The 22,378-nt window shown below is 38.3% G+C and overlaps 1 protein-coding gene across 4 annotated transcripts in view; it reads left to right on the top strand.

Annotated features, from left to right (window-relative positions):
- The window catches only part of adgrb3 (adhesion G protein-coupled receptor B3), a 321,788-nt gene that overhangs the window by 235,518 nt on the left and 63,892 nt on the right, over positions 1-22,378 (top strand). For all 4 annotated transcript variants that reach the window (XM_022682079.2, XM_049472155.1, XM_022682078.2 and 1 more), the window contains 3 exons: positions 14,665-14,791; positions 21,110-21,213; positions 21,912-22,014. In XM_022682079.2, the coding sequence (XP_022537800.2) occupies positions 14,665-14,791; positions 21,110-21,213; positions 21,912-22,014 (334 nt within the window). The remainder of the gene's footprint in view (positions 1-14,664; positions 14,792-21,109; positions 21,214-21,911; positions 22,015-22,378) is intronic.

Below are 22,378 nucleotides of genomic sequence, written 5' to 3'. Positions count from 1 at the left end.
CATTCATCCTGGCCCTAGTCTCAACTTTAATCAAAACTTAATCCTAAAACTCATCCTGGCTCTATTCCCAACCTCAGTCCAAAACCATGACTCTGTATTATCTCTCAACAGGAGGAACACTACCCAAAAACCTAGTAGATTGCATTAATTCTCAAGACAGTAGAGACAGTTACTCCAACAAAAGCAGTATAAAGAAACGATGAATGAGCAGGAGTATTGGTGTCCCAATACTTTTGTCCATATGAAGTGAATAGCATTGTCTGCTACTCTTTTATTAATTTAATTTTCAGTATAAATTCCCCCCTTTTTCTACTCGTATTGCAAATTGAATATGGCCTGTATTTAATCCTAATAACTCCCAAATATAAAAACTGCGCTGTGCTTCTGTGGCGGTACGAGCGAGAGTACGAGCGACACTAGAGCCGGCCTCGTCCCGCACTCTGATAGATAAGAAAATAGAGAAAGCACATTCCACAAATTCAATTTCTATTGAACCCAGACCACACGAGTCGAATTTCAACTACTGGAATGGATCTGAGCTCAGGAGTATTATTAAAACACACACAGAGACAGAGACAGAGACAGAGACAGAGACAGAGAGAGATAGAGAGAGAGAGAGAGAGAGAGAGAGAGAGAGAGAGAGATAGAGAGATAGAGAGAGAGTGAGAAATGGATAGTGAGAGAGAGAGAGAGAGAGAGAGAGAGAGAGAGAGAGAGAGAGAGAGAGATAGAGATAGAGAGAGAGTGAGAAATGGATAGTGAGAGAGAGAGAGAGAGAGAGAGAGAGAGAGATGGATAGCGAGATAGAGAGAGGGAGAACAATAGAAAGAGATTGACAGAGGTTGAGAGGTTGACGGATGCATAGAAATGTACAGGTAGAGAGAACAATAGAGAAAACGAGAATTTGAGAGAAAGTTCGAGAGTGATTGCCAGAGAAAGAGAAGGAGATAGATAGATAGATAGATAGATAGATAGATAGATAGATAGATAGATAGATAGATAGATAGATAGATAGATAGATAGACTTGCATAGATAGATAGACTTGCATAGATAGATAGACTTGCATAAATAGACAGACAGGCAGAAAGACAAAAAGACACAAAGAAAGGCAGATATATAGATAAACACAGATAGATAGATAGATAGATAGATAGATAGATAGATAGATAGATAGATAGATAGATAGATAGATAGATAGCAGTAGAGGAAACTAAAGTTTGAGAGAGAGAGATTGCCAGAGATGGAGATTGAGAATTTGAGAAGTTGACAGAGATGTATAGAAATGTAGAGGTCAAGAAAACAATAGAGAAAAACCAAGCGATAGAGATTGCGAGAGATTAAGAGATAAATAGAAATGTAGAGAAATAGAGAAAAAGATGGAGATTGTGAGAATAAAAGAGAGAGATTGCAAGAGATAGAAAGAGACATTGACAGATTGCGAGAGATAAGGAGAGCTTGAGATAGATATAGATAAATGTAGAAGTCGGGAGGTTAAGAGAAATAGATTGAGATACAGAGAGAAAGAGACAGGGGAGAAAGAAAGAAAGAGGTTGACGGATAGAAATTAGAGAGAGAGCTTGAGAGAGAGAGAGAGAGAGAGAGAGAACACACCCTAATTAACCAACACGTACATCAAACCAAAAATGGAAAAATCTTTGCCTGTTTTGTAGATTTTAAGAAGGCATTCGATTCTATTTGGCACAAAGGACTATATGATAAACTTCTGGAGAGCGGTGTAGGGGGTAAAGTTTATGACATCATTAAATCGATGTATTTGGGAAACAAATGTGGAGTAAGAATTGGAGACAAACATACAGAATTTTTCACTCAGAAAAGAGGAGTGAGGCAGGGCTGCAGTCTGAGTCCAACACTCTTTAATATCTACATTAATGAGTTAGCGGTGCAGCTGGAACAGTCTGCAGCTCCTGGTCTCACTCTACAGGGTGGGGAGGTGAAGTTCCTGCTCTACGCAGACGACCTGGTGCTGCTGTCTCCCACTGCACAGGGGCTTCAGCAGCACCTGGACCTGCTGGAGCAGTACTGCCAGAACTGGGCCCTGGCAGTAAACATGAAAAAGACCAAAGTTATGATCTTCCAAAAGAAGCCCAGATGTCAGGAACACAGATACCAGTTCAGTCTGGGCAGCACCGCCCTAGAACACACGATGCAGTACACTTACCTCGGCCTCGTCGTTACTGCATCCGGGAGCTTCAGTTCGGCAGTGAATGCACTAAAAGATAAAGCTCACAGAGCAATCTGGTGTAAAGTATTTGATGGTGTGATCCAGCCCATTGCGCTGTACGGGAGTGAGGTATGGGGTCCACTCAGTCAGCACAGCTACACTACTGTAGATGGGATAAGCATCCAACAGAAGTCCTGCATGCAGAATTCTGTAGAATGATTCTAAAAGTTCAGAGAAAAACTCCAACCAACGCACGCAGGGCAGAATTAGGCCGATTTTCCTCTGATCATCAACATCCAAAAACGAGCTCTAAATTTCTGGATGCACCTGAAGACGAGTCCCAGTGACACGCTGCAATTTAGGGCGTTACAGACCCAAGAACTGAACCCTGAAAAGAGCTCCCTCAGTCAGCTGGTCCTGAGGCTTATTAACCCTCTAACAGATATTAATAGACAGCAGCCTCAGCCCAGCACTGCTTTACCACCCAAACTCAACATCAGGCAAATCACCAAACACAGTCTGAATGATTATCTGGAACATTGGCAAAAAGAAATCCAAACTCAAAACAAACTGGAATGCTATCGGGCCCTAAAAACAGAGTATAAATTAGAGGAATATCTCCTGACTGTCAGAGATAGAAAGCAGAGACAGATCCTGACCAAGTACAGACTCAGTGACCACAGACTGGCCGTAGAGACCGGCAGGTATGAACAGTCCTGCTGCCCAGAGAGGAGAGACTGTGTGCTCACTGTACGACAGGTGAGGTCGAGACGGAGATGCACTTCCTTCTACAGTGTGAAAAATTCAAAGAAACACGAAATTTCTTTATTAACAAATTTAATGATTTAATTCCAAATTTTGAAAAAATTTCGCTATCAGAAAAATTACGGATCACTCTGGGGGAGGGGCACACCGCCCCCTCTCGCTGCCAAATACATTAGTGCGTGTCACAGCCTGAGAGACAGTGGGTAACACCTCAAAAAAGACCTCTAAAATCCTGGGGACCCCATCCCAGAGAAAATGATTATTATTATATAATTATAATTATTGATAAATGATATAATTATTATAATAATCATAATTATTTTCTGTTATAAATATTACTATGTCTGTTGTGTATGTTCATATACCATTGTTGTTAATTGTTATAATGCTTTGGCAACACTGTAATTCACAGTCATGCTAATAAAGCTATATTGAATTGAATTGAACAATAGAGACAGAGAATGCAAGAGATAAAGAAAGACATTGAGAGAGAGATAAAGGGAGAGATTGAGATAGATATAGAGAGAGAAAGATTGAGAGGGGGAAAATAATAGAGAGAGAGACAAATGGGAGAGATAGAGAAAGATTGTGAGAGAGATTGATTTATAAAGAGAAATGTAGAGGTAGAGAGAAAGAAAGCAATTGTGCGAAAGAGAAAAATCGATTGATCGGAAGTGAGAGAGGGCGAGAGAGACTTTGGAGAGACTCTACGGTGCCGCCATCCATCAACCGCAGCTAATGCCGTGAATTTCATGCGTATTCATGATCCTCTGTTTGCTCTTTAGTTCTCTAATCTGCTTGCCTCGTTATTTATGTGTACACATGTTCGCTAATTAATTTGCCCGCTAACGTATTTACCCAGCGCACAAAAACTGAATCGGCCAGGGCGAGTAAACAGTCGCCGAACATGCCCGCCGAACATGCCCGTGCTACCCTGCCCTGCCGCACGTGTCTGTTTGTTTGAACTGGTGAGGGGGAGGCTGGTTTTAATTGGTTTTTGAGAGCGGTTATGGGGAAAAAAATAGAGTATACTGATAAACGTGGCTGTGAAGAGTCCCAATAATGGGAGTTTTGGGGATTCGCCAGAGAAAAGCCTTTCAGATTAACTTTACTGTATTTTAGTCTTAGCGACTGATCGTTAGCGACTGAAACTTTACTACGTTCTGTCATCATCACCTATGTGGGTGGAGTCTCCCTATACTTCACACTGTAGAATTTGTAGAATGAATTCTGCTTCCCTGCCAGAAAATCTGTTGTAACAATGCCTTAACAACCACTTAGCAGCACATTAGCAAATAATTAGCAACTCCTTAGCAATTACCCAACACCAGCGTAACAGCCAGTACCTATACCAGAGTAAAACCTTAGCAACCACTTAGCACCTCCTTAACAACCCACAGCTATGTCTTAGCAACACCTTAACAACCACTTAGCTGAACCTTAGCAATTACAGAACACAAGCTTAGCAAACAGTAGCAATGCCAAAGCAAAACTTTAGCAACGACCGAACAGCACCTTAGCAACCAACAACTATACATTAGCAATGCTTTACCAACCACTTATCAAACACTTAGCAATCACCCAACACCAGCTTTGCAACCAGTAGCTGTACCAGAGTAAAACATTAGGAACACTGATGGTGGGTGATTGCTAAGGAGTTGCAACACCTTAGCAACACCTTAACAACCTAAAACTATATCATAGCAATGGCTTACCAACCACTAAGCAAATACTTAGCAATCACCCAACACCAGCTTAGCAACCAGTTGCTATAACTGAGGAAAACCTTAGCTACCAACAAGCAACACCTTAGCAACCAGTAGCTATGCTGGAGAAAAACCTTAGCAACACCTTAGCAACACCTTAACAACCAACAAATATATCATAGCAATGGCTTACCAACCACCAAGCAAATACTTAGCAATCACCCAACACCAGCTTTGCAACCAGTAGCTATGCCAGAGCAAATCCTTAGCAACCACCAAGCAACACCTTAGCAACCAGTAGCTATGCAAGAGCAAATCCTTAGCAACCACCTAGCACCACCTTAGCAAGCAACAGATATATCATAGCAATGTTTTACCAACAATTTAAAAAATACTTAGCAATCACCCAACACCAGCTTTGCAACCAGTAGCTATACCAGAACAAAACCTTAGCAACCACCAAGCAACACCTTAGCAACCAGTAGCTATGCCAGAGCTAAACCTTAGCAACAACTTAGAAAATATTTAGCAGTCACCCAACATCAGCTTAGAAACCAGTAGCTTTAACAAAGCAAAACCTTAGCAACCCCCAAGCAACACCTTAGCAACCAGTAGCTTTGCCAGAGCAAAACCAGGTACTACAACATTTGGTTCATTCAGAACACTCTAGATGCTCTTTATTTTTTTTTTTTTACCATTTAAAAAAACTAAAATTGCGGCATTAGGACATTTGTAGAAATTAAATTAATTATCGATGTTCTTATAGAAGCTATTATAGATGCTTTATAGACGCTGGTGGTCCTGTAGCCGGTGATGGGCTGAAGGCAGGGTCTGTAGATAAAGGCGGTTTCTTTGCGGCGGGTTCTGATGGATGATCAGTGTGGCATTGAGACATTGATCAGCCGTTACGGTTCTGTCTCGTCATCAGTTCCAGCTCAGCTCAGTGAATTATTCAGAAGAGTACTGATGGAGCTGAAGGTACTGCTGAGTGAGTTTCACATGGATTAATAAACAGTGAAGGAGTGAAGTGTATTATGCTACAGAGAACGGTCACATGCACCGTCAGGATAAAATCACACTTTAATATTAAAATAAAACCAATTCCAATAGTGTTCCTGTATAGAGAAGGGTCCCATTTTATTGAGCTACATGCGAGCCATCAATTGTGCACCGTGCAGCTTGATTTAGGGCAGCGTGTCAGTGTGTCTTCACTATCATAACGACAGGAAAAGTACACATTGCGCAGCTTAAAATGTGCAAAAGTCATGTATTAATTCTCTTAATTAATCATGAGTGTGGTTAATTTTGAGCTTAACATGAAATAAACCAATCAGAGTGTCACTCGCCATTCGTTCTCTTTAAGAATCAGGTAAACTCTGGCGGAACTTTGGCGGATTGCTATTTTAACAGCACAGCTACCTGTAAAGGACATGTAGAGGAAGCTGAGCTGCTTTCCCTACATAAAATTTTACATCTCAAAACTACTCTCTCTCCTTTTTCCCCCAATATATACGACAAGAACAAAATATTATATGTGCATTAATTATATTTATAATACAGTATAGTGCCTATACCCTGGCAAACAGCTACGTCATAGCAACACCTTAGCAACCACCCCTTAACAACAGCCCATCAACCCCTAAGCAACCAACTTCTGTAGCAAAGCAGCATGTATCAACCACTTAGCAGCACCTTAGAAACTGCGTAGCAACACTATAGAAACCAATTGCTATATCATAGCAAAGCCTTAGAAACCACCTAGCAACACCTTAACAACCAACAGCTATATAATGCCACCACCGTCTTATTAACCACTTAGCAGCACCTTAGCCACTGCCTAGCAACACCTCAGAAACCAATAGCTATATCAACAAGCTGTCCAAGACCCGCCTAGAAATTTGGGGTCGCGAATCACCAGTTGAAAATCAGTGCACTAAAGTGTGTGATAAATGCTTAGCGTGAACATGGGGCGTGGCCAGCAACAGCTTATTTGCATAGAAGTGTCAGAGCCGTTAAACGGCTCACTGTAAAAGGGACTGAAACTGGCGATTCGAGTGGAATGTGTTTGTGGATCCTGCAGAGTTCAGAGTCCTGAAGTTTATTCTAACAGGATTAACTGTAAGGAACAGAGTTTTTTAGCTCCTGGCCTCATCGTCCTCCCACAGATACCCCGCAAACCCCCTTCTCTTAAAGACATCCTAAACCATCTCTGAACCAACATATACCCTCTTAACCAACTTACTGCCTTGTAACACCATAGTAACCAACATCTACATCATAGCAACACATTAAAAACCAACACCAAGCATCACAGAGAAGCCACTGCCCAGTAGCACCTTATCAACCAATTGCTTTATCATAGTAACGCCTTAGCTAACACTTATTGACAATCACCCAACACAGCTTAGGAATCAGTAACTATGCCAGAGCAAAACCCTAGCAGCCACTTATTATCACCTTAGAAACAACAGCTAACCAGAATCTGTACCAGAGCAAACCCCTAGCAGCCACCTACAGTTCAAACACCTTAGCAAACAGCTATATCATAGCAATGACGTAGCAACCCCCTAACAAATCCTTAGCAACACTTAAGCAACCAACATCAGTAGCAAAGCAGTATGTAGCAACCACTTAGTAGCACCCTAGTCACTGCCTAGCAACACCTTAAAAACCAATAGCCATATCATGGCAAAACCTTAGAAACCACCAAGCAGTCCCTTAACATGCCCTTAGCAACAGCCTCTCAACACCTTTGCAACCATAGCAAAACCTTAGAAACCACCTAGCAACACCTTAACAACCAACAGCTATGTCATACCACCACTGTATATCATACCACCATTTAGCAGCACCTTAGCAACCCCCAATTAAAACCTTACATCTTGTATAGCACCACCCTAACAATCACCGTACAGCACCTTAGCATCCAACCTGTATATCACATTTGTGTTCTCTAAATCAAAATGTACTTATAATCCTAATATTAATACCTTATTTCAGTTAATAATATATAGTGGTTATTACAGCGTTATTAAAACGTGAATAATTGTTGGTTTATTGGCAGCAGAAGGATGAGTCTGGGGGAAAGTCTGGAACATCAAATAAACTCAGCAGGACCAGCCTTTCCTCCTAATCTCCGACTTCCCACCAAAATACGTTCCCTAAAAGTGATGAATGAGATAATTATGAATAATCAAAAGGACCTCATGCTGTTAGAATCCTCCAGCAGATCTCTCTGAAGAAGGGCGTTGGACGTCCCGCTCTTTAAGCACCGAGGGGATGTCATGATTTTAACACTTCTTAAGACTTCAAACAGAAGTGAGACCTAATCATTTAGAAACGCTCATCAAAGCAGCTTACTTACCCAAACTGGAGGAGAATTAGTTCACAGTAGAAACGCCTAAAAGCCTAAGAACTTTAGAAATATACCAGAGCATCTAAAGGAACCTGGAAGTTTAGAGCATTTATCTGCAGAAAATGAGAAATGGCTGAAATAACAAAAAAAGATGCAAAAAAAAAAAAAAGCTTTCAGACCTCAAATAATGCAAAAAAAAAAAACAAGTTCATATTCATAAAGTTTTAAGAGTTCAGAAATCAATATTTGGTTGAATAACCCTGATGGTTTTTAATGAAAGTTTTTTCATGCATCTTGGCATCATGTCCTCCTCCACCAGTCTTACACACTGCTTTTAGATAACTTTATGCTGCTTTAGTCCTGCTGCAAAACTTCACCATGAATCACGAATTTGATTAATGTAAAATATCTGATTGACACAAATTATTTATAAGGATATAAATAAGGAATTATAAGGATAGTCAGCAGAACTAATGATACACATTTCATAGGACTTAAATTAGGCTAACCAAAAAATTAAAAATGAAAGTTATTTTTACTTTTTAAAGCTGGTGGGACTCCATATTTAAAGCTGGTGGGTTATACAGCTTTCTCATAGGCTCCTGGCACCATACATTTGCATATTGCTTGTTTCCTTCCCTTGAAGAGCTCCAAATACAGTGGCTTGCAAAAGTATTCATACCCTTTAAACATACTCCCTTCACATTTTTTCACCTAACAACCACAAACTTAAATGTATTTTATTGAGATTTTAAGTGATAGACAAACACAAAGTAGCATTTAATTATAAAGTAAAACGAAAATGATTCAGGATTTTAAAATTTTTAATCAACTAAAAAATATTAAGTTTTAATGTGACTTTGTGTGTGTATTTACAGTTCTTCTAGTTGCCACGACTGGTGTTTTTTCTTAAAAAAAAACATTGAGTTAAAAACTCCAAAATCCAAAAAGTTCATTAAGCTGCATTGAATTTTTTTGTCTTTTCTCTTTTTTTTACACTCTAAATGTGATTCAGGTGAAGTAATATAATGTTAAACGAAATTTTCAGGTGAGTACAACTCAATTAAAATTAATTTTAACTTCAACTTAATTTTTTTATAAAACTGCTGTTGTACAAAGCTACAAATCTTTATTTTTTAAAACATCTTGACGTCTGGAATTTACATTATCAACAAATACTTCCCGTAAAACATTTTTTATTTTTAACTCAGCTTTTTCTAATAATCTAAGCTCATTTCACCCGTATCAACTTCACTGGCCTCATGTCTGATTGAAGATTAAGTTTTAAATCTATTAAAAAGATCTAAAGCTCTACATGACCTACTGTAGCTCCTCCCTGTTCGGCTCCTGAGCTTCTTAACCCCTGCTCCCCTGCTGCTGCTCTCAAGGCGTCTGGGATTAGCGACAATATTTGTCTCAAAAATTCCGATTAGACAATGTGGGGGGGCATCTGTCACTCTGTTTTTAACTCTTTTATTCTCCTCAGTATAATTTTTCCTTTCTTTCATTGCTGTTTTTGTTCGTTCTTTCCTCCAAATTTGTGTTTTTTAACTTTTTACTAACTCAAATTCATATTAAATGTCATTATTAAAGCAGCATCATCCCCTTAAAAAAAAAGCCCAAATATGCTGACACTGGGTGGTGTCTTTCTCTTTCTGGGTGGTCCTAATGAGTGCCAGTTTCATCATACCATTTTTTTATGTTTTTTTTTATATGTTCTTAAAATGTTTTTTTTTTTTTTTTATAATGTTTTGGAATAATTTGACATTTGCTTTTTCTATAGCGATGTCCAAGTGATTAATGTAGCAACTATTTATCTACCAAACATTAATTTTTCTTTTGTCCAGTATTCTTTTTTTTTTAAAAGGTCAAAGGTGCTTGAGGTTTGGGTGCTAATGTGGATGTGTTTTGTACTTACAATTGTACATAAGTTTTTAAATAAAGCAGATTTTTGTTAATGGGGCTGTAACACGATTGTATTTGCAGTGTGGGTGGGTGGGCATCAGTGTGCATGTGGACTAGCCTCTATCTGGGTTTTTTTTCTTTTGTTATTTGCATCTGTGTCTTGTGGACGAGCATTGTCCTGTTGAATTAGTGCACCCGAGCGATCAAGAAGGTGAGAATTGTAAGAGGGTGGTAACAGGGTGGTAACAGGGTGGTAACAGGGTGGTAACAGGGATTGTAACAGGGATTGTAACAGGATTGTAACAGGGTGGTAACAGGGTTGTAACAGTGATTTTAACAGGGTCGTAACTGGATTGTAACAGGGTGGTAAAAGGGTGGTAACAGGGTTGTAACTGGATTGTAACAGGGTGGTAAAAGGGTGGTAAAAGGGTGGTAACAGGGTTGTAACTGGATTGTAACAGGTTGGTAAAAGGGTGGTAACAGGGTTGTAACTGGATTGTAACAGGGTGGTAAAAGGGTGGTAACAGGGTTGTAACTGGATTGTAACAGGGTGGTAAAAGGGTGGTAACAGGGTTGTAACTGGATTGTAACAGGTTGGTAAAAGGGTGGTAACAGGGTTGTAACTGGATTGTAACAGGGTGGTAACACGGTTGTTAGGGGTTTTAGGTCGTCTTTTTTCCTCACAATACATTTGCATACTGTTGACCAAGTTATTGGCCATAGTATAGCATTTATTTTTAATTTTTTGGTCCTTTTGTGCACTGTTGATCAACTTATTCATTGGCCCTGGCATAGCATATTTAAGGTAAGCTCTTAAGATGGCAGCAGTATGTGGACGAGCATTGTCCTGTTGAATTAGTTCACTGGAACACTGTAACAGGGTTGTAACAGGGTGGTAACGTGATTGTAATGAGATTGTAACAGGGATTATAACAGGGTGGTAACGGGATCGTAACAGGGTGGTAACAGGATCAAGAGGGGGTGGTAATGGGATTGTAAGAGGGTTGTAACAGGGATGTAATGATGATGTAATGGGGTTGTAATGAGATTGTAACAGGGTTTTAATAGGATTGTAACAAGGTTGGAGTGGGATTGTAACAGGGTGGTAATTGGATTGTAATGGGATTGTTTTTTTGGTTGTCTTTTTTGGTTCCTAACACATCTGCACACTGTTGACCAACAAGATTTTAACAGGGTTGTAACGGGGTTGTAACAGGGTTGTAACGGGGTTGTAACGGGGTTGTAACAGAACCATCTCCATCTGCAGGTTGGGTGCACTAGTCTCTAGGGTTGTTCTTGTTTTATTATCTTTTTCCCCTCCACATTCATTTGTGCACTGCTGACCAACCCCTATGCCCCTCCCCCTCTTGTGCCAGCTTTCATAGCTCTCAGTGAAACCAGGCTGGAGACACACTGGCCAGTTGGCATCAGTGTCCATCACCCGCTAAGAAACCACAAATATTTCGACCAGCATCCGCTGAGAGACAGGCTGTCCCAAAGCTTTTGAAACTTGGGTTGAAAGAGGAGATAATAATACCAGTTATTTATATAATTATTACCTAAAAAGAACCAAATTTACCTATTAGGACACCTGCTTATTCATTGTTTCTTCTGAAATCAAGGGTTTTAAAAATAAATATACCCTTCTTTTGTTGGAATAACTGTCTCTACCAAAGGTTTAACAAGTCATTCAGGTGTTGACATTCATTACTCTGTAGGTAGAAGTTTAGATACTATGGTTTAAAAAAAACGTCTGTAAAAGATAAGCCTCCCATGATGCTAATAAACGCCATTTATTATTAAAATAAACTGATTTATTATTCACTTTCCTCTGCACGTCGTTTCCTATCTCACCCCGTAACACCGTTAGACAGGCTGGGAGATGGAGAATGACAGCAGACATATGCAAACAGTCACATGGTGTAGACGGTGGAGGACCGTTAATTAAGCAACATTAATTATGATCATCAGTCTCCAGTTTGTTCTATTATAGTACGTAGTCTACTGGGCTTTAGGGCTGGTGCATGCCAAGCGCTACAGCGTTATAGTGCAGTTAGTGCCATCTAGAATTTTATTTATATATATATATACGTATATGAAGTAAGTATATCTTAAATGTTCTTTTTGTGAACAGTATATATTTACTATGTTTAAAAAATTAATCAATTCAGCAGACAATTCATATTTTTTTTCTCTATCAATTTTTGTTGTCCTAATGACATTGCTTCAAAATTATTTTTAGATTTTTTTCTTCTACTGTATTTGTAGTGTAGTGTAGAGTATTTATCTCCAAATAAATAATAGAAGTTTTTAACAAACTTTTAGTGGAAATTAATCTACATGTATATTTTGCACAATAAAGTCTTCTTTTAATTTTATTTGTTTTTACAGTATATAAAAACATTCGTCACAAAATGTCAAAATTATTATTAGATCTGCCTATTTACTGATTCATTACAGCCCTAAAATGGGTTTCAAAGTTGGAATACAACAAAAATTCTAATTCTATTTCTATTTCTACTTTTAGTTTTAATTACTTTCTATCATACAAAGTTTGTTTTTTAGTTCTAATTATAGTCATAGTTTTAGTTTTAATTTAGTTTTAATTACTTTCCTAAATTCAAATTGGTCAGTTTTTAGTTCTAAAATTTAAATAAAATGAGTCTTCTTATGGCAGTGCTTCAAATAATCCTTAAAGTTGTTTTTCTTTACTGTATTTTTAAGAGTGTAGAGTATTTATCTCCAAATAAATAACATAACATTGACAATGAAAGCCTTTTAGTAGAAATTCATCTAAACATATATTTTTCACAATAAAATCTTTTTTTTTTTTTACAGTATATAAAACATTTCTAGATCTAATTTTAATTATTATCATACAAATTAGCTGGTTTTAGTCTAATTATAGTTCTAGTTTAAGATTTTTTTAGTGTTAATTACTTTCTATCATACAAATTGGTTGGTTTTATTTCTAATTATAGTTATAGTTTTAGTTTTAAGTAGTAATTACTTTCCATATTGTTTGTTTTTTAGTTCTAATTATAGTTGTTTTAGTTTTTAGTTGCAATTACTTTCTCTATCATTTAAATTAGTTGGTTTTTGGTTCTAATATTTTCTGTAGCCCACAAAAATTCTCCTTCTTATGGCATTTGCTCCAAATAATATTTTTATGCTTTTACTTTTTATTTTACTGTTACTGTAAAAGAGTGTAGAGTGTAGATCGCCAAATAAATTACATAAGAAGTGCATCCTTTATTATTTTGTACAGTATTAAAAACAAGTGCCAGATACAGAATATGACGAAAAAAATAAGAAAATTGATCTTTTAATCCAACATAAGTCGAAAGCAGTGTGTCCAGCACTGATTTGCAGGAGTTTAAAGGGTTAAAGGAAAACACTTCGCAAATAATGCGTAAATAACGCGTGAACAAACTCCAAACTCCTCAAACGATTCCAATCGAGTTTTGAAAAAGAGTATTTCCCAAAAAAGCCCTCCAAAAAAGAAAACCAACAAATAAAAAGAGAGATAGAAAGATAGCACGAGCTGCACGAGTGCAGGAAAGGTGTTTTTCCCTTCTTCTCTCGCGTGCCAGCGCGAGGAAAACCGGCTGCTACCATCCAGTCCTATCTGGCGGGGAGGTGCGGCGCAGGTTCCCAGTTTTTTGCGTGCGAAAAGCGGCGGCGGAGCGCGCGGAGCACGCGCGGCGGACGCCCGCGCGGCTCGCTCGGTGTGGTTTGAATGACGTTAAATAGGCTATAGCGTGTTTTTCTCAAGCGCTCGAGTCGTGCGCGACTATGCCCTCCCCTCCCTGGCGCTTCCATCCATCCACCCATCCACCACCACCATCCGCATCCCCCCGCCGCCATACCCCCGCTCCGCCCGCACCACCACCACCTCCTCCAGCGAGAGGGAACAGTATCAATCTGAAGCCGCGCACCGTTTCCAGGGTGAAAATATATCCCTTAGGAAAGATCGCAAAAGCCGCTAATATATCAGAGCTGGAGACGGAGAGAAAAAGGGAGGTATAGGACTAAAAACGGGTATAAGAAGAAAAGAAGGAAGGAAAGAAGGAAGAAAAAAGGAAAAAAAGGTGAGCGCACGCATTTTTCAGCCTTAAATCTCTGCTTGCAGGTTATGTTTGACAACCGCTCTTTCAAAATGTGCTATTAGCCATTGAAGCGTAGTTGACGCTAAATCAACGCGAATTAATACTAATAAAAAAAAGCCAGTCGCGAACATTGACAACAGCCAGCGCTACAACCCACCAAAATACGGGTGGGTTCTTAATCGTTCTGAGGAGCTGTCCGGTGCACCGGTGGTGCTGAAATCTCAAATCTCCTATCTCAAATCTAGCGATCGCTGTATGTTTTATTATTATAAACCTCATTATTTTACAATTTCAGCACCGCCCAACATTGGACAGCTCCTCCACCACCGATACGCTGGATCGCACCCGTTTTCAGGCGCTCGCTGTTCTCGCAGTTCTTACTGTTCTCGTTTACCCGACACGCTGTAGACTACTTTCTTTTCCCGCCCGATCTCCGTTCCTCGACACTGGCGAGGGATAAGTAGATTAGATGCCGCATTGTTTTGGGATTTACAGCCAGACAGGCTTTCCAGAGAGCCTCGTTAAAGCGAGAGCCACTCGCTCTCGGGGATTTGATCCGATCTCTGATCTACCCTTCTTCTTTTCTTTTTTTTTCTTTCTCTTTCTGCTTGTTTTTTCCCTCTCTCTTCATCTCCTGGCAGGAACGATTCCTGGGGAACCTGGTCGTCCAAAGGATGCAAAACCGTGCTCACCGATGCATCCCACACAAAATGCTTATGTGATCGCGTGTCTACCTTCGCCATTTTGGCTCAACAGCCCAGAGAAATAGTAAGTACACTCATTTACTCATTTACTCACTTGTACGTCACGATGCTAGTGATGCTATAGTGATGCTAGTGATGCTAGAGGTGCTAGGGATGCTAGTGATGCTAGTGATGCTGATGTTGCTTAGATATGTAGCCTATAGGTTTGGTGGTAGCCTACTACTGTATTAGCATGTAGCATATGGTGCCAAGTAAAGCAATATACAGTGACGATTCAAGGAATAAGAAGAAGTAGAAGACAACTAAACTAACTTGATGCTCTACCACTTTGCTATGTTGCTATGCTTTATTGTCTAAGACACAAATGATATGTTGGTGCACTACACTACACTGTGGTCTCATTAAATTAACTCAAATATCAATATATTTATGGATATAGTTTGGGTGTCACACTTGACAGTGGTGTTGGCATTGGTGGACTGGTTAAATTAGTGGTTTGTCATGCGTATGTATGGATGTTATAGGAGTATCACACTGGACATTGGTCCTGGCATCAATAGTCTGGTTAAATAATCTGTATTAGTGGTACTGATCATAGTATTGTACTAGACAGTGGTGTTAGCATTGGTGAACTGGTTAAACTGTTGGTTTTGCACATTTTAAGGTATTCAAATTGACTGAAATAGCAATATATATGGATATTGTAGGGATATTACACTGGACATTAGTCCTTGCATTGGTGGACTGGTCAAAATAATGCTTTTGCACATTTAAGGACATCTAATTGACAAGAATTTAAATATATATAGATATTGTTGGGGTATCAGATTGAACAGAGAGCCTTGTTAAAGCGAGATATTGGTACTTGCATTAGTGGACTGATTAAATTGTTGGTTTTGCACATTTTAAGGACATCTAATTGACTGAAATATCAATATAAATGGACATGTAGAGGTATTACACTGGACATTGGTCCTGGCCTCAGTAGACCTGTTAAGTTTAATAAGTTTTAAGAACATTTGTAGTAGTGATATAGATAGTGGTGTTTGCAATGGTGAACTGGTTAAATTGTTGGTTTTGCACATTTTAAGGGCATAAAGTTGACTTGAATGGCAGTACATATGGATATTGTAGGGGTATTGCATTAGACATTCATTGGTGGACTGGTTAAATTAGTGGTTTGTCATGCGTAGCTCTCGTCAGATTGACTCAAATATCAATATGTATGGATGTTATAGGGGTATCACACTGGACATTGGTCCTGGCATCAATAGTCTAGTTAAATAAGTGGTGTTGCATGTTTTAAGAACATCTGTATTAGTGGTACTGATAGTAGTATTGCACAAGACAGTGTGTTAGAATTGGTGAACTTTAAAATCTTTAAAGTCTTTAAAGTGACTGAAATAGCAATATATATATGGATATTGTAGGTATACAACACTGGCCATTGGTCCTGGCATTGGTGGGTTGGTTAAACTGGTGATTTTGCATGTATAGATCTCCAGAAATTGACTGAAATGTGTATATATGGATATATTTGAAGGAATAGATAATGTAAATGTTTATATGTATAGTAAGCCTGATAAATTGGTTCCTAACATGGGCTGTAACATCATTACATCATACAACACAATCTTTAAATCAAAGCAAAGCAAAGCTAATGAGATTAGGAGCAAAATAAACACTGCTGCTGCCACTGATCTGGGATTGGGGGTTGGGCAAGACCATTCTTCTCAGGTCATGTGATCACACACATTCACATGTATTGAAGAATAAATGGCTTCTCTCTCTCTCTCTCTCTCTCTATATATATATATATATATATATATATATATATATATATATATATATATATACAGCTCTGGAAAAAATGAAGAGATCGCTTCAGTTTCTGATTTTGCTATTTATAGGTTTATGTTTGAGTAAAATGAACATTGTTGTTTTATTCTATAAACTACAGACAACATTTCTCCCAAATTCCAAATAAAAATATTCTCATTTAGAGCATTTATTTACAGAAAATGAGAAATGTCTGAAATTACAAAAAAGATGCAGAACTTTCAGACCTCAAATAATGCAAAGAAACTATAAATAAAAATATTAATATTCAAGTTTTAAGAGTCAGAAATCAATATTTGGTGGAATAACCCTGGTTTTTAATCCCAGTTTTTTTATGCATCTTGGCATCATGTTCTCCTCCACCAGTCTTACACACTGCTTTTGGATAACTTTATGCTGCTTTACTCCTGGTGCAAAATAAATTCAAGCAGTTCAGTTTGGTGGTTTGATGGTTTGTGATCATCCATCTTCCTCTTGATTATATTCCAGAGGTTTTCAATTTGGTAAAATCAAAGAAACTCATCATTTTTAAGTGATCTATTATTATTTTTTTCAGAGCTGTATGTTGTAGAATGTCTGGAGGTCTACCACCAGATCACATTTAGCTTTAACTCTAATTTAGCACACCTGCATCATGTGTACTAGATTCTATCTCTTATATGTTATGTATTACATAACTTGGGATGACCAGTCCTGGTCCTGAGGTTCCACCACCCATTTAGCTTTAACACACCTGATCCAGGTGTATTTGATTGTATGTGATATACAGCTCTGGGAAAAGAAGAGACCATCTAAAAATGATGAGTTTCTTTGATTTTACCAAATTGAAAACCTCTGGAATATAATCAAGAGGAAGATGAATGAAACCATCAAACCACCAAACTGAACTGCTGGGATGGTCCAGCTTGGTTGTAAAATTTTAATATACAGTATATTAAAGTTTCGCTTTAACCTCAAATTTTAATATACTGTATATTATGGCTGTAGCTATCGATTATTTTAGTAATCGAGTACTCTACTAAAAAAACGATTCAATTAATCGATTGATTCGGATTAAACTCATTTTCTTGCCTAGAAAGCAATTTAAAATACACAGGAGAAAAAAATAAATTTCACTTAATTATGAATGACCAACTGGTTTAATTTTTTTAATTCACAACATGTCCACACTGCAAACAAAAGAATAATAATATGTAATAATTAATAAATAAATTATTTCAAATTGATCAATAATAAAGGCACAAACATTGGATTTTCTTTTTCCACCAAGTCAGTGGATTCTCAAGACCTGTACAAATATTTGTGACCTGAAAATTATTATTATTATTATTATTATTATTATTATTATTATTATTATTTATTTATTTGTTTAACGTTTTACACTACTCAGGTCTAATGAATTGACATAACTAAGACTAAATGACATAATACAGTAAGTTCATGGCTGTGTATTCCGGCTCAGCAAGTTAGCTCAGCTAACTTTAACATGTATTTATATATATTCTTAACTTCACAGCGCTGTGTTTACTTAAGTGGAGAATGTGTCTCTGTTGTAATAAACTAACCACACACACAGTAGACAGTATTTCTAATAATCAGCACCCCACAGTGCTGTCGTTCTGTTATTAAGGTACATTAATCACAATCCACCACTTCAAAAACCCTTTGCCTCCTCCACTTCCCGCTTCCTGTTTGTGGGGGACGTAACGCTAGGCGCGCTGTTTCACATTAAAAGTCCCCGCTAAATTCGGCGCTCTGCATTTTAAAATTAATTCAACGATTCCTCGAGGAACAGAAAATAAATCAATTAATTTTTTTATCGAGTAATTCGAATTACTTGAGAAATCGTTTCACCCCTAAAACTGTTCATTATGTACGTTTGGTTCCGTAGGTTCTAATTTAAGGGTAATTTAAGTGATTTTTTTAAGACATTTCACTGTTAGAAACCTTTATTGGGTAAAATAGTTATTTTTTTCTCTAGTATCGCTTAAAGAACCCATTGTAGAACTTATTTTTAAGAGTTTTAAGATGTTTTAATTTAAGATGTTTCATTGCAGTTCGTTGCTGATCTTTCGCAATGATTTGTGACTCCTGTGGGTAGTGAAAGAGAGGGAGAGAGAACACACTGTCCGGGTGGGATTCTGGGAAAAAGTCGTAAATACAGCGAGACGGGCAGGAGATAAAGTGGTGAAGGTTGCTGCGAGGCCTCTGGCGCCGGGCTGGGCCGATTCAACCATCCAAAGCCACAAATTGAGATGGCAGATAGCTGTGACACGTTAACGGGCGAGCTCGCAATCAGCACATCCGTGCACGTTTCTCTGCGTAGTGCATATTCATCACCGTGTCAGTGTTTCACCTGATTCTGAACACGTCTCAGGTCTGAGAGTGTTGATTGAACAGCTGTGTGTGGAAGTGTGATCTTGAGACGTCGATGCTTTTGGGATTGGCCTATATGAAATCATGTGATTTAAATACAGTACCAGTCAAAATGTAAAATCGAGACTATGAAGGAACACATAAGGAATCATGTATTCATTTCCTGGTCCTGATGAGTGCCGTTTCCATCAATATATTAATGTTTAGGATTGTCTATGCAGTGATGGATTAGAACGTTACTTAAATAGAGCTATTCACTGTATACCAACTGGCCACCTCTTCACAACTTTACAACTGATGCTCTCAAACTAACATAAAAATCTGAAGTTATTAACTCTTGACGAGTTAGCAGCACAGCTGTTAACTGAAAGCCTGAATTCCAGGTGACTCTACCTCATGTTTTTCTTCCTAGTCTTTTAAAATAATGAAAAAACACAGAATATAAGTCCTATCCAAACCTTTTTTCTGCTACCGTATGTAGTCATTTATCATTATATTTTACATTGAAGTACAACCCCACACCTTCATATTTAGCTTTAATGCTAATGCCTGTTGATGTGATAGACATGGAAGTCTACTTATAACAACAGTCTAGCTCACCTGGATCAGTTTTGCTAAATTAAATCAAATATTCAATATTATCTACCATAGAATTGCCAATCCTGGTTTGGGAGATGTTTAGTTCCATGCATTTTATGTATTATGTAACCCTGGAATGGTCAATCCTCCTTCTGGAGATCAACCACACCACCATGTTTAGCTTTAACCCAAGTCTAGCACATCTGGATCGGGTGTGTTGGATTCAATGTGGCATGATGTGGTAGCTCACTGGCAGGTTGGTGGTGTTATCCACTGCACCACACCAACCACAGCTGTACTATGTACTGTATTATATAGCTTGGGATTGTCAGTAACGGCTACAACCCAGTCACGATTATGGGATTATGTATTTTGGGATGATTAAACATGGTCCTAAAGGGCCACAATAACGTCTGATTAAGCTTTGATTCTAATTACTGTTGATTTGGTAGACTTGGGAGTCCACCTATAACCACAGTCCAACTCATAGGATTGTCAATTCTGGTCCTGGAGACTGAAACTCAGTAGCTGAAACCCTGATTCAGGAGTGTTTAATTCTATGTATTCTATGTATTATGTTACCTGGGATGGCCAATCCTTGTATACATCTGAACTTGAAGTTTGTGGGTTTTTATTCTGCATATTGTGTAACCTGGGTTGGCCAGTACTGGTTTTGGAGATCTAACACCAGTGTATAGAGAACCTTCCATACGTAAATCAGCTTTGTAATCAGTGGATTTGCTGTAAATATGGAATAATAATCTTTTAGGTGTAATATAGCTGAGATTTTAAGGCGTTAAAGCCTTTCATAGTACCATGCCCAACTCAATCGAACTCAACCATGCCCAACCAAACTCAAACAAAGCCAACCATACTCAACCATTACCAACCGAATCCAACTGTGCACAACTCATACCCGACCACACCCAACCATAACCAATCGATTCCAAATATACCCAACTTGTAGCCAACCATAACCAACAAAACTCAACCGTACCCAACTTGTACTCAACCAAACTCAACAGTACCCAACTGAACCCAACCATAACCAACTGATTACAACCGTACACAACTCGTACCCAACCGAACTCAGCCGAAATCAACTCGTACCCAACCATAACAAACCGCACCCAACCATAACCAGCTGAATCCAACCGTACCCAACTTGTACCCAACCATAACCAACTTAATCCAACCATAACCAACAAAACCCAACCGTACCCAAACATAACTGAATGAATCCAACAATACCAATGCCAGGAACCTTGCAAATCCAATCCTTGCATGCCAGGTATTTCATATGGGAGTAGTTTTATGTGCTTGAATTCGTCCCAGTGACTGTTCTTGGGACGTAGTTCTGAATCCTGGCTCAGAACTGAATCAGTAATCTGAGCCAGAGTGTGCTTTTATTTTTTCTAAACTGAAACAGATCAAGTTGGCATATGTGGATAAAACGGTGGCCTGATTTTATCAAAGTTAAAAGAAGCAAACAGAAGTCTATATTAGTGTTGTTATTTTGGTGATGCCATGTCTTCATGAAGTCAAAGTGTAAAAATCTTAATTATCTGCTTTTGTGTTTCTTTTCCAGACCATGGAGTACTCAGGGGTTCCATCTGTGACGCTGATCGTGGGCTGCGGCCTGTCCTGCCTGGCCTTGATCACCCTGGCTGTGGTGTACGCTATACTGTGGAGGTGAGTATTATATATAAAATATTGTATTATATGTATTATTATAAAACGTAGAACATACATATTGGATGTTTTATTTTATGAAGAACATTTCACACCTTTAATTCAGTGGGGTTTTTTTTCATTATTTTAAAATATTCTGCATTGTAGATTAATATTAACATCATCCAAACTATGAAGAAAAGCATATGTTATCATTTAGTGAACAATAAAAAGAATATGTTTTATATTTTACATTCTTTAAAGTAGATTTGATCTTTGAGTCACCTGGAATTCAGGCTTTCAGTTAACAGCTGTGCTGAACTCATCAAGAGTTAATTACTTAAATTTCTTTTCTCTTAATAAAGTGTTTGAGAGCATCAGTTGTGAAGTAATGAAGAGGTAGAGTTGGTATACTCAAAAGTAAAGGTACAAAAGTAAAAGTGCAATTAGTGCAAAAAACATCAAAAATGCTGTAATGGTGAAACTGGCACTCATCAGGATCGCCTCAGTAAAGAAAAGGAAAGTAGAGCAAGAGTTCCCTCTCTTTTTTGCACAGAATAAGTTCCCTTTTTTGGTTTGTTTAACACTTTTTTAAGTTACTACATGATTCTCCATCCTTATGTGTTCCTTCGTAGTCTGGATCACTTCACTATTCATTTGCTATGTAGAAAAAAATAACGTAAAACTGTATATAATCTTTTCTTTCTTCTATATTTCAGGTACATACGGTCTGAGAGATCAATCATTCTGATCAACTTCTGCCTCTCCATCATCTGCTCCAACATCCTGATCCTGGTGGGACAGACTCAGACCCACAATGCAGTAAGGAGCTTTTTCTGCTTTTACTGATTCATTCAGGACTCTTATTATAATCTATACCTACGTCAGTCGTGCCAGGTCATGCCCACGGTACATGTGGGCATGATTCAGCTGATCCAGTCAGGACACAGCGTGACTTCAGTATGAAGAACACGTTCATAAAGACAGTCTGATTATTATTTTATTATTCATGCTTTCCTTTTTTTGGATTATTGTGGAATATAATAATGGAATTATCTCAATATGTAACTGGTACCCATTGAAAAATGCGAAGTTAATTCGTTTTGGACGTTTCCCATTTGTTTTAGTAGGAGAACCACTGTTGGGTTCTTAAAGAACCTTTGAATTCAATGGTTGAGTTGAGTTG

Source organism: Astyanax mexicanus, chromosome 25 (genome assembly GCF_023375975.1).
Source record: "Astyanax mexicanus isolate ESR-SI-001 chromosome 25, AstMex3_surface, whole genome shotgun sequence".
Classification (NCBI taxonomy): domain Eukaryota; kingdom Metazoa; phylum Chordata; class Actinopteri; order Characiformes; family Acestrorhamphidae; genus Astyanax; species Astyanax mexicanus.
The sequence above is the reverse complement of the archived record's forward strand: the minus strand, read 5'-3'. Positions and strand labels throughout refer to the sequence as shown.